The following is a 14,282-nucleotide window of genomic DNA, read 5'->3' on the forward strand; positions in this document are numbered from 1 at the left end:
CAAACTCTTTGTGTTAATATAAACTGGTTGAAGCACAGTATGTCCCTATCCTTGTCTCATAACTTTTAAGGTTTTATTTACAGTAACCAGTCAAGGTTTTTCTGCACAGTAATGAAAATTGTTACAGGCAGGTTCAGTGGCTAATAGGAGGGATAGAAACCCCTAAGAGTCCTAAAAATAATATTCATATAACATCAATCCAACCTGTTTCAAATGCAGAAGTTTAAATTTAAATTCCAGAATGTATGTGATAAATAAATTGTCACGAGTATATAACTTGTCTGTTTTAAAGATGGTTTTTCACTCCCATGTTGCATTGTATGGAGTGAGTTTAGATAAAAGCTTAAAAAAATGGCTTACTTTTTTGAAAAAGCTTTAAGAGCAATGTTAAAAATGAAACAAGATGAATATGTTCAAAATGTATTTAACTAAACTTGAGATACTGACAAACTTTTCCGATGTCAGATAATTTTGGGTACCCATAAATAATCCATTCTTACTCAATTTTTCCTATTATTATAACTTTTTGGTTTTAGTTAACAAATATTTAAATTTTGCATTCAGTAAAACTTTGAAAAGTTTTGATGTACCCAGTATGTCTTTTGTTTTTCGTTGCAAAATGGATAGGACATAAAGTTTGGTATATAGTTTGTGCTATAGCATAAACAAGCTATTTGCACACCTGAGATATCAAGTCAGGATGGCTGTGTGGTCTAAGGCGCTACTCTTAGACATGGGACTTGGTCTTGGTGTCGCAAGTTTGATTTCCGCAGTATGTTTTTACTCTAAATTCATTTTTAGATAATAACTATAAATAAAAATTTCATTTACTTTATATTAACCATAATCAAAAAGTAGTGTGCAGCAAATAGGGAAAGTAAGCATAAAGAAATGATATTCTCATGTGAACCCACGAAGAACAGGTAAACTAGGAAATTAAAGGGGATATGTCTCAAATAACGCAAAATATGTTTAACAGTCTTTAATCTTATAACAAGAATCTTAATTAAAAGTAACAATAAATATTTACTAATGGTCACAGAAAATTGTTAATTACAGTTATAATGTCCTGTCACTGTCACTATCAGATGTAAGCAAGTGAATTCGTTTTCTTTTGAAGGGTTTCTTCGTTTCTAATGACTGGTCACTAGGGCTTGATTCAGAATTAAGACACTGTTTTCTTTTTCTCGTTTTACAGTTTTTCACAACTTGGTCCTCATCACTTGATTCTGAGCTGAGCAGCCATTTTTCTTTCTGTTCTTGGTCAATTTCATTGTCATCACTACTAGAATTGAACTTTGTACGCTTTCTCTTTGTCTTTTTTACTTTTCTAGATTTTCTATCTTGGTTTAGTATATATTCTGCCATCTCCAATACAGAAGGCTCTTCATCCACTGGAATCTCTGTAGCATCACAGCAAAATGAGTCCTGAAATAACAGAATATTAATACATTGTTGAACCATTAATAAGTAATTAACGGTAATAAATTGTTAAAAAAAACACACATGAGTACACTTTAAGATGGAAAACTGTGTTAACATAAAGGAATAAACAAAACAACATTTAATACAGAAAAGAGTGTTTCTTATAACTAACATTAAGTCATAAAACACAGTGTTTTACTGAACTGTTATGATTAAGTCATGACATACCAAAGGATATCATGTTTTATAATTATAATAAACAGAAAAAAAGTCATACAAGGTTCGAGTACGCCAGACCAAATATTGTACAACAAGCTTTGCTGAAGTTTCATGCAAAATTTTTAGTCTATAGCTCATTTAATTCTTGAGATATCCAGTGGACAGAAGGAAAATAACATTTTACATTCCCCTGGCAGACAGAAGAGAATTTTGCCTGTCTACTTAGTGATAGGCTTCAACCAAATTCCAAGGATGCTCCAATATCGAACTTATTGTTGTCTTTGTAGAAATAAAGTTTCATGTTAACCCTTCAACGCGTTATTTTTTTTTTCATGGTCACACTCCCTCCTGCGTTGATTTTTCTGGCGGTTTTTTAGAGATTTTGTGTTTTATAAATAATATAAGCAAATTACCCAAGTTTATAATTATTTTATTATACTTATATGTTGTTAGTGTTTAAAATTAGCCAAATTAAACAAAATTAACCTACTTTAGGTTAATTTCCCTAAAAGCTAGCTAACCTACAAACCATCCCTAACTCATGTTTATAAAACACAACAAATTGTTCCTGTCAAAACGGGATTTCCTTCTTCAAAACAATATAGTTAGCTTGTAAAACTAATAATAATAACTAAACAAAGGAACGTAAAACACACAAAAATATGTCAGTTGAACATAACCATCACACTAACAATGACTGTAAACAACAACAAACGTAAGCTGACAAACGATCGGCTGCACGGCAATGACGTCGTCTTGAATGCAGCTGATTTCTCAGATATTTTTTCTAAAGATCGATTTTTCGAGATATCGACTCAATTAATCGAAAGTTTGAATCTTCTCCTTTCGATTGGTATACATTTTTCATTGAAAACATTCGATAGTCGTCTGTTACAGCTACAAAAATAACCTACTACTCCATGACGTACTCAGTACGGCAAAACGCGATCTCAAGTAAAAGTGTCATGACGTACCTAGTACGGCAAAACGCGATCTCAAGTAAAAGTGTCATGACGTACCTAGTACGGCAAAACGCGTTGAAGGGTTAAATTTAAAGTCTACAGATGAAATTGTTCTCAGGATGTCTTGTGGATACACTACGTAAACATTCAGTCTAATACCATAGAGGGACATCAAACAACGATTCCTATAATACTAATAATATACAAAATTTCAAGTCCATAACTCATTTGTTCTTGTGATATCCAGTGGAAAACAGACAAGAGAAATTTTACCAGAACCCTTAGTGATAATCAAGTAAAATACACAAGTTTATAGCTCAACTGACATGTACCATCATCGAAGTCTACCTTAATTTAATCACTACATTGAAAACAGCAAACAATACTGATAACTTTTTATTCTGTGAGGCCTTTTGATAGCAAGACTATCTTCTTCAGAAACATCACAAAAATTAAATGGTTGCAAACCAGGCTTAAAGAGCTACCACAATTTCCGTCATTGGCAATAAAAAACCTATATGAATTTTTAAATTTAGTAAAAAATATTGACATTGAAGATTATGAATTTTTAGTATAATTTGATGTCACTTCTCTATACCCTAATGTACCTATTAAAACTACGGTTCTTTTAATAAAAGATTGGCTTCAACCTATACATTAAACAGAAAAAAGTTGAAGAATACATGCTTCTAATTAATCTATGTATGAATCAAAACGGTTTTCAATTCAAAAACTTATTTTATCGTCAAATGGATGGAACGGCAATGGGAAATCCTTTGTCTTGCTTCATTGCAAATATTTTTATGACTCTTTTCAAAATTTTAGTTTAATAATCTCTTTCACGCTTTCCTAGAATTTGGATTAATTATGTTGATGTATTTGCAATTTTTAACAAAAATGACAACTTTAAAAATCAACTAAATTCCTTTTACTTCATCATTAAATTTACTCATAAAATTGAATCCAACAACTCACTTCCCTTTTTAGATATATTAGTAATCAAAAACACAATTACAAAGAGATTTAGAGTTCAAGATATATATATATATATATATACTTTTAATAAATTTTAATGGATATGAAACAGATTTAGTTGAACATATGTTTAAAAAAGCTAAAAAGAATTCCAAGAAAAAGTCAAAGACAACAGAGTTACAATTAAAGATAGGAACACAAATTGAATTAGCACTACATGGACAAATTTATCAAAAGATTAACAAAACTCTTTCTAAAAACCTACTTAAAAATGTCACATATAAGTAAAACAATAACTTGAAGAATAAATTGAAAATCTAAAAGATGCTGAAGGAATTATCATTAAATGAGGTATATATAAAATAAAATTTAATGACTGCAATAAGAAATACGTTGAACAGACAAAAAAAACTTCCCACAAAACTCCCACATTAAATTCAACAGAGAAGAAAAATCTGCAGTTGCACACCACTGAATTATTACAGGACACACCATCAGAAGAAAACCTAAAATTGTTAAAACATTTAAATGCTTGAGAATCCTATTACATAAATCAAGCAAACACAGAAGATTTAAATAAATCAAGAAGACGGACCAATACAAAATTCAACATTCCTTTCATGAAGATTACAAAAATAACTTTCCAAATTGATAAGTATAATTACAGTAATTTCCTTATGTGTGCGTCTTGGTTGGGTACCGGGCCACACAGGCATAGGTGGCAACGAATGCGCCGACAGGCTTGCCAAAAGCGGAGCAAGCATGCCATACACCGGTCCAGAACCGAGTTGTGGTATAAGCAAGTCAGCCGCTTATCAAAGTATAAACAAATGGTCCAGGAAGACACACCGCTTGCGGTGGCAGAGTCACCAAGGACAAGCACTCGGCAAAAGACTGCTTGCCGATTCTAGCTCCGGATTCACCAGATGGCTGATGGGGCTGGGGAGGGATCGGGTTAAGCAAGTGATTGCCTTGATCACTGGACACGGCCACTTCAGGAAACACCTAAACACTCTAGGTTTACGAAATGAGGACTCTGAGTGTAGACTCTGCAATAAGTCTGAAGAGACTGCAAAACACATAATACTGGACTGTGAGAGACTGGGAGCAAGGAGAAGGGCTCTTTTCGGTGATAAACAACCAGGCGACGAACCAGATGCTAGTATCGGGGAAAAGCTTCTTAGCCTAATTAAGGGCACGAAGATAGGCTTACCCCTCTAACATCAAAGGGGCACACAATAAGCTCAGGTTGACGTGTGAGGATCTAGGAATCCACCCCAATATCCCAAAGGAAAAAAAAAAAAAAAAAAAAAAAAAAAAAACAGTAATTCCAGTAATAATATATTTTTTATTTTACAGACTACACAGCACAGTACAAATTAATACTAAAATCACACATGTCTAATTATTATTAAAAATAAACAAATTTACTTTTTGTATTTACTTTTGTGTTGTGTCTGAAGAAGCTAGCCTTGCTATTGAAAGTCCTCACAAAACCAGTATTGGTTGGTGTGTTTTCATGTAATGATTGAATTAAGAAAAGTCAATTCAAGCTCCATCTTCAACATTTCGACAAAGTCTAACTTGTCTATACACAAATACACCATTACAAAACATGTTTGAGGGTCTGACAAAACGTAATGGTATTCTTACCGGCCCATGGAACACAATAACCTTATGTATGTGTTATGATATCACATGTTAAAAAGTTAAAAGGTCAAATTACTGTGCTCAGTTCGTTAACAAATTCTTTTATTCTGTAATTTTCTAGTTGCCATCATGGTTACACGAAAAATCAATTTATAAATCTTTGCTTATACTCAGCCAGATCCCATGAAGTAACATCATCATCATCAGTTTTTGTTTGAATATAACATAAAAACATACAGAAATGGACAATGCAATGCTACAATTCGACCTTAAAAAGCTATGTCAAGTTATTAGAGTCAAGTTGCTGCCTGTAATCTATGATTAATTATATTTATCAGAAAATATCACCAGATAGAGTTAGAAAAAATGTTGTTCATAGTTTGAGATGAATAAACAAATATATCTTACATTCAGATATGAGTCCTCCTCCTCTTCAACAAACTGAGAAAATACATCTTGGGCCAAGACTGAGTCTGAAACTTTTGGTATTTTGAAGCCTCCAGGTTTCCGCACTGGACTCCTAGAACAATTACATTTATTTCACAAATTGCATTTGTTAATATATAGAAATATTTATACTATGGTGCTTTAGCTCACTTTTTTCTGGTTAGTTTCATGATTTAACTCCAAAACATTTTACGCTATTCTTCTATTTGAATGTATTCTTCATTTGGCATAAAAAAAACTAGTGTCTGAATATTTCTTTGTTAAATGAAACTTTCTACATCATTTACAACAACGTTTAGAATTGATTTTTATCCTCAAACATACATAAAGTGCACAAAAATTACTCAATTTTGATCATAGTTAAACATTTATGGGGGGGGGAGGTGATAAAGTAGGAAGTATTTTATTTGTGCTCTATATGTTAATAAATCCCCATCATCTGGATTATAGCATCGAAACTGTTAAAGAATGCACATATTTTGTTTATAGCTATATGTTTTCATCTGAAGGTGAGAGTGTAACCTACAAATTTATCTACACATTGACTTAAAGAATATCTTTTTCTGGTTGACTTGTGACAAATCAATTAACAATTTGTCATCAGCATTGAGCTTAAGCGATTGTCCTCTCAGATTCTTGGACTTCTACAGCAAAGCCGTGGCTGATCTCTTGCGTCACTTCATTGATTTATGACCATGTCCTGTCCCTCAGCTTGGCGAGCCACATCTATTGGGCCACTATATTGTGGAATTATATTAGTAATCCTTATCCAGAATTTCATCGGTCGCAAAGGGTTAAACCCTTTGGATGCAAGCAATTGTCAGTATTAGGTCCCCTTCTATTCTTAATTCATATAAATGACCTCCCTAGTACTATAAAGGCAAAATCTTTATTATACGCAGATGATACAACTTTCTTAAATGTTCACACAAACTTTAACACACTACAAGACCTTGTAAATAAAACATTTACCGAAGCCTCATTGTGGTTCAGGTCAAATGGTTTTTTATTGAATGAATCCAAAACCCAAAACATTTTATTCAGCTTAAGGCAAATCCCTCCATCCGACATAACCAATGATTTCTTTTCTTGTGTTAAATTTCTAGGACTATTTATTGACAATAACTTAACATGGACCTCTCATATTGAATATATTTCCAAAAGATTATCAAGAGTAATTTTTCTTCTTAAACGAATAATGAATTGTGTGCCTGAAAGCTATGTAAAATCTGCCTACTATGCCTTTTTCCAATCTATAATTAGATACGGTCTTGTAATATGGGGCAATAGCACTAGAATTAATGACATTCTCATCCTGCAAAAGAAGGTGATTAGAATAATGACTAAAGCAAATCCATTGGACCATTGCAAACCTCTTTTTGTTGAACTAGAGCTGCAAACTGTTATTAATTTGTATATTTTTGACTCGGTTTCATACATCCTGAAAAATATTCCAGCTCTCACTTTTGGCAGCAACATACATAGCTACAATACCAGAAATAAAAACAACATTGCAATAGAACACTGTAGGTTAAGCAAAACACAGCAGAGTCACATTGTAACTTCTCAAAAGATTTATAACAAATTAAGAAATGTAGTTGATAAGTATCCAACAAACATTTTCAAAGCTAAATTGTATACTTGGTTATTGAGGAATCCTTTTTATGATCTGACTGAGTTTTTTAGTATTCATGCAGTGAATTTCTAGTTTTCCATTTCTTCCTGTTTATTCTTATTTCTTTCTTCTTGTTTACTATACTTTGTTTCATGTTTAAAAAAAAACAGTGTTTTGTATAACATTGTAATGTTTTTAATTGTATAATATTTTAATGTTTTAATTGTATAATATTTTAATGTTTTTAACTTCCTAGATAGGTGCTAATATTATAGGTTATAGTTTTATTTACAATTTAACAGTCCATTTTAAATAGCTTGTAATAGGGATTGATCAGGATATTGTTTAGTACCTAAGTTTATTCCGTTGTATCATTTATGAAATTGTATTATTTATTATGTATGAAGATAGGTGGAAGAGAGAAATTCTTGGCAACTTTTGTTAAAAATGTTTATATGTTAGATTAATAATATTGCCTCCAGACTATACCACTTAGGTGTATATTTGACTTTGCTGATGCATTTTTGTAAGATGGCAATAAACATATATTTATTTATTTATTGTTTAGAATAGAAGACTCGATTGATACACTAGAGGAGAACTCACTTGACAGACTGGAGATATCTAGCTTGCATGTCTAAAACTGTATGGTCTACAGATGTACAAGGTTGTTCTGTCATGTCATTGATGAAACTGTCATCAAGGTCATCTAATCCACTTGTATTTTCTTCATCGCTGGACTGAGGAGGACCTGTTACGTCCGCTTCCATCTCTACAAACAGCTGTCGTTTCTTTTCCTGGAATTACATAATACAACAAATACAATAATTAATACACTGCATAAGATAACATATATAAAAATGCAAAAGACAATGTGATTGATTCAATGTTTGACAATTTGATGGACATGGACATGAGTGGAAAAATTTAATCTTAAATTAGAATAATTGTGTACAAAACTGTTTTTGTGGACTCATAAACATGGGTATTTTTTTAGCTAATAGTCATAATTTATTTCGTTTAACTCCAAAGAAGCCTTTTAATGTTTAGTTGCTGGAAGAGCCACAGCTAAAATATGGCTTGCAATATTTTGTCGAAATATGTTGAGTAATATCAATATTATAGGTATAATGTTAATTATTACTATTTTCAAGTCTTATATAAGTAATTGCAAAATGATTATTTCTTGAAAATATTCCAGAAATATAATAACAAATTCTTAAATTCTACATTGCGTTTCAGTGAATTTTTCTTCAAAGTAAATAAGATATCATTATTAGAAAATTATAAGGTATATGATTAAAAATTGCTTTACAATAAATCTTTTTATAAAACTATGCTAAGTCAACATGTTCAATGAATTTTGTTGGTCTAAGTCGTAATTTTAATGAGGGGTGTTTATTTACCCATTTTCAATCAGTAATAAACAGTGTAAACAAAACAGAAGAATTGTTTTTGAGGCAGCAAATCAGAATAGAGATCAATTTGATTTAAATATATCCCTTATGTGCGGGGATAGTTGGAGAAAATTAAAAAAATAGATAGAAAGTACAATATCAAAATTTCCCACAGAATTACAAAAGCAATAAGAAAAGTGACCTGAAATATTTTAGAATTTAGAAAAATTGTAGTTTTTACTTTTCATAAACCAAATTAAACTGGCACTAAACAGCTGTTCACACCTTCAGTTTTATGTCGACAAATTGGCTGAAACATCTGTTTACATTTAAATTTGATCAAATATTAAGTAAACAGTGCTTGATCAGTAGTGCAATGCAGACAGTAAATAAAAATTTCATATCAAAATTTTACTCCAGATCGCACCAGTGGCGAATTAAAATCAACTAAGCATTTTGAAATATTATTTAAACACTGCTATGTAACCAACCTTAATAAACAAAGTTATGAATGTTTTCACATAAGTTACTTTAAACTGGTGGGCTTCCTTGACATTGTGATATGGCATTTTAAAAAACAGACCTGTTTGTTGTATTTTATTGATCAGAATAATAATGCAGGCTCAGCTGTGACATTGCAAATATAATTAATTAATTTGAACCATAAATGCTCTTCCATGTGCAAAACATGATAATATGTTAATTAAATTAAACTCTGATAATATTTATCATGAACTTAAATAATATGTACTTGATGTATGCCTACTTACGTTTTAAAATTTTCATAGAACTCCATCATTTTACATCATAAGTGCTTTTACTAAGTAATATAAGGAATTCGGTTCTAAAGATTACGTGCAAATCCGCGGGTAACAGCTAGTTTCAAATGTATATCAATTTGGTTAATGGCATCAACCCTTCAGCTTACACATAATCTAAAAAATATTAACTTCCAAATACATATTTTTGGGGACCGCCATAAATAGCCTAAATAAATCGGATGGTGAAATTACTGTAAAAACCATTTACAGAACATCACTTGAGAATAATCTAGTATGTTTGATCACTCACACATAGAGAATATCTAAGTTAAAATATACCTTTCTGGTGTTTTTCTCAATATTCACTGGAGGTCTATTCTTCATTTTCTGCAATGGGCTCTGAAAGACATCGTCATGCGAGTCTGAGTCAGAATCAAAATTTGTTTTTTTATTGACTTGAACATGTGGTGTTGACGTTTTTATAGTGTGCGGCTGGAATGGTGATTTCATGCAACTCAGCCACCTTGTAGTAATTGAAGATTCTTCACACACCTCATTCACTTCTTCAAAATTTGTTAGTGCAGAATTCTGTTGATTACTGATGATAGAGTTAGATCTGTTAATGCTATTGTGAAGCTGATTATTCTTATATAAAGTTGTTTCAGCATTTGAATTTTCTTTAACATTTTTATTGTTTACATTAACAGTACTGCAGTTATATGAGACGTTGCCAGAATTTCGCATATTATTGGAAAGTATTTTTTCAGTGTTAGAAACATCCTTTTTAGTATCAGCATTGTTATTTCTCACTGACAAATCATCTAAATTAATATTTTCAAATAGTGAATCTTCATCGCTGCTTCCAAATTTATTATCAACTTTTTGTGGAGTTTTAGCATCCTTTGTACTTTTATGTGCAGTTGATTCGTGAACTAATGGATTCCTTGCCAATTCCGTAACTTTTGCAACCATTTGACTGATAGTGTACATAGATGATTGATCCAAATTACTTTTTGTATTCCCTTCACCGGAATCTTCATCATCAAACAACTGACTAGCAGATAACATGTCATCACCTTCTATTTCCGTACATACGTCATTTGTTTCCATTTCATTTAAATTATTATAGAGAGGTTTGCACCACGTGGATTTAGTAATATCACCTTTTTGTTTATTTACGTGGTTTTCTGAAAATAAGACTTTGCGCCCAGCTTTATTGACTGGGGAACTCTTATTACGCAATATTTGACTTGATAATATAGGAGATTCAGGACTGTCGCAGAATAAGGGTTTTCTCTCTTCTCTTCTTGCTGAAGACATTTTGGAAGACAATGTTAATTGTCCTGTCAATATTGGACTTTCAGGACTTTGGAAAAATGAATTTCTACAACCTTGAGCACTTACAGAAGTTAAAGATATTTTTGGGGGCACCAATTGTCCTGACAATACTGGTGACTGCGGGCTCAACTGTACCTCTGAGCTTTTGGATATATCATGCAAATTGTTTAAAGTTTGAGGATCTAGTTTCATCTGTGGAACTTTAAAAAGACACATACTCGTATTAGCTTTTAATTTATTGGGATTCTGAACACGTTCTTCAAATACTCCTTTTTCAAATCCATCCTTTTTTGATTCCAAGTCAAATACAGGAGTTATCTTTTGAATCGGCGTGGATGTTTTGGAACACTTTACCCAATGTTGAATATCTTCATCATCATCTCCAGCAAAAATATCGTCTAAGTTAAAATAATCTTGACTCTGCTGTGAAAGTAGGGGTTTCACCAATATTTTGCTTGGAGTTCTAGCTAAAGAGTTTATTTTATTTAAAGAATGATTTATTAGATTACTTTTTGGCAGCAAAGTTTTTGGTGGTGTTTGAAATTCAGTCTCAAAAATGTCATTCACATCAAATAGATCTGAGGATTCTTGTTTTGTTGTAATATTTACATTGTTTGATGCTTTTAAAGCCATGATATTTCTATTAATATCTTCAACAGTAAAATCCGTGTCTTCTCTTAAAGTTTCTGAAACATTAAACCTTGTTATCACTTCTTTTGTCAGACTTTTCACAAATATTTCCATCCTTGACAAATTAAAGTTGAAAGAGAAATTCTGAATAGGTGGTAGGAATTTCTGGAGTTCTTTAGCGATTCCTCCAAAAGTATGGTTACACGAAGCACATTCCACAGAGTCCCCATGTTCCTTGTCCTGTACAATTGTTTCATGAGGTGAAATTACAACAGTTTGATCAATCAAGGATTCAGATATAATCACAGAATCATCCTTGACCCCACATTTATCCTGAGTTAACCGTGCTTTGTCTGCAGCGATTGCCATGCACTCTCGGATATCCATGCCATGCTTTTCTTCTTTGTCTGTTTTCTTTTTCTTTATCGGGTTTTCTGGAACACGCTTTGTTTTCGTTTTTGACACCCTCTTTTTATTTGTGACAATACTGCTGTAATCCACTTGCGAATTCAAATCTGCAACAAGATATTTTATTATTATAATGAAATATATAAATTCCAGTATAACGTAGTTATAATCAATTGTAAAGGTATTCTAGAAAGCTCATCTTCCTTACACATAACTAATTAGGAAACAAAAATAGTGTACTCACCTTTATGCTCTCCTAGTTGCATGGATTCAGCCTTATCCAGTAAATGACACAATATTTCGGAGTCTGAAGAATGTGATACTAAATACGTCTGTTGTAGCACTCTGTTCCAGTCTGTAAACTCAGACTGTTGAGTGAATTCTAAATTGAATAACTCTTCAGAACCCATGTTAGCATCTAGAATCACACAACGATAATATGATTTTTATTCATATTTAGAAAATATCAATTTACGTATGTTACACATTTACTGTGGCATGAGTCACTGTCATAGTACACTTATAGTTGAGAACCCTATTGGATTTCACTAAACCTACTCTATTTGTGTATTTTTCTCCGAATTAAATTATTAATAAATATTTAATACTTATTATATGGAGTATTATTACATATGACTCACAGGTGGCTGATGCTGCACATGAACTATATTGCCTATATAGTTATTTCTCGTGTGCAGCATGAGACATCCATGGCTCAGCCATGTACAGTTGCACCATGCACAGTTTGACGCCAATACTTTTCTCTACGAAAATTGTAAATAAAGAGATTTTGACTTTTGACACACTTGGTTCACTCCGACTTCAGCTGCTGTCGCCTGCTACACTATTGCATCAGTCTCCAAGTTACAGGTTAGATCTTTACATGTTATGTTTTGGAGGTTTATTCAATAATTCAGTATTGGTCTTATAGTATATAAATAGTTTCTGGCATGAGTAACATGTGACTCATCATGGATATCTTCAAAAATCATCAAAATCTGTGGAAGAACTCTTCTGACTCCAATTTTAGCTATCTGTAACAGGTCCCTTAACCAAGGCATCTTTCCCTCCAGACTTAAAAATTGCTAAAATATATCCCAAACACAAACAAGGAAAGAAAGATGAACCAGCCAACTATAGACCCATCTCTCTCCTACCTACTACTTCAAAAATTATTGAGAAAATAGTTCTTGCCAGACTACTCACACACCTTCAACAAAATGGCCTCTTGACAGACAAGCAACATGGCTTTACAAAAGGGAAGTCTACAACAACTGCAATTGCTGATCTGGTAGAGTTCATAGTAGAGAACATAGAGTCCGGCAACACCATCTCCAGCGTATACTTAGACCTGAGTAAGGCATTTGATTGCCTTGGTCACGATCTCATTTTGGTTAAATTAAAAAGCCTAGGCATTATAAAAACAGCCCTAAAATGGTTCGAAAGCTACCTGAAAGGACGGACCCAAGTAGTAGAGGTGAAGAAAAATGAACATGGGCAAACAAGTACTGTGCGATCAGATCCAATACCAACAAGAAGAGGCGTACCACAAGGATCAGTCTTAGGGCCAGTACTATTTATTTTATTTACAAATGACCTACCAAAGTACATGACACCATACAGTGAAACAATTATGTATGCTGATGACACTGTGCTCTTATTAGCCAGTAATAATAACGAACATTTGGAAATTGACACATACATATCTGTCAACATGGCACAACAATACTGCATGAGTAATGACCTTGTTTTTAATCAAAATAAAACTAAACAGATGTATTTTGGAAGAAATAGAAAGGACTCAACAGCACTCCCTGATCTTCAGAATGTAAACATGCTGAAACACCTAGGTGTAACACTTGATAGTGATTTATCATGGAAAAATCATGTAGACAATCTGTGCAAAAAAACTAAGCTCTGCCATATTTGCCATAAAAAGAACCTCAGCAGTCAGTTCACCAGAAGCTTCAAAAATAGCATACCATGCCCTTTTCCAAAGCCACTTACAATATGGAATAGTTGTTTGGGGGGGAACTTCAAATGCCAACCTGCAGCGCCTACTGAAATTGCAAAAGAGGGCTCTCAGAATAATGACTGGTCAAGGCCCAAGAGAAAGTTGTAGAAATACATTCAAGGATTTGAAGATTCTTACAGTTATTTCCATTTACATATTGGAAACTGTTCTCTTTTGTGTTACTAGAGACCTAACAAGGCATAGAGATCTGCATGGACACAACACAAGACATGCAGGCAACTTCCACCTTCCGGCACACAGAACAGCCACCTATGCAAAAAAAACCATCTTATGCTGGAATCAAGATATATAACACACTGCCTGAAGACTTGAAGACCAACAGCCCACAGAACCTGAAGAAGGAACTCCGGACCTGGCTCCAGGAAAAGACCCTTCTACAGCATGGAAGAGTTCTTCAATTGGAGGGACAATGCATGAAGA

At 32.8% G+C, this 14,282-nt stretch overlaps 1 protein-coding gene across 1 annotated transcript in view; it reads right to left on the reverse strand.

Moving 5' to 3' along the window:
- Positions 1-967: 967 nt before the first annotated feature.
- Positions 968-14,282, reverse strand: part of LOC124362129 (Fanconi anemia group M protein) — a 47,044-nt gene continuing 33,729 nt past the window's right edge. The window contains exons 18-22 of the mRNA XM_046816347.1: positions 12,072-12,245; positions 9,791-11,934; positions 7,900-8,090; positions 5,640-5,751; positions 968-1,428 (exon numbers count right to left, since the gene is read on the reverse strand). Of these exons, the coding sequence (XP_046672303.1) occupies positions 1,060-1,428; positions 5,640-5,751; positions 7,900-8,090; positions 9,791-11,934; positions 12,072-12,245 (2,990 nt within the window). The 3' untranslated portion in view covers positions 968-1,059. The remainder of the gene's footprint in view (positions 1,429-5,639; positions 5,752-7,899; positions 8,091-9,790; positions 11,935-12,071; positions 12,246-14,282) is intronic.

The sequence above is a fragment of the Homalodisca vitripennis genome, chromosome 5 (assembly GCF_021130785.1).
Source record: "Homalodisca vitripennis isolate AUS2020 chromosome 5, UT_GWSS_2.1, whole genome shotgun sequence".
In the NCBI taxonomy this organism is placed as follows: domain Eukaryota; kingdom Metazoa; phylum Arthropoda; class Insecta; order Hemiptera; family Cicadellidae; genus Homalodisca; species Homalodisca vitripennis.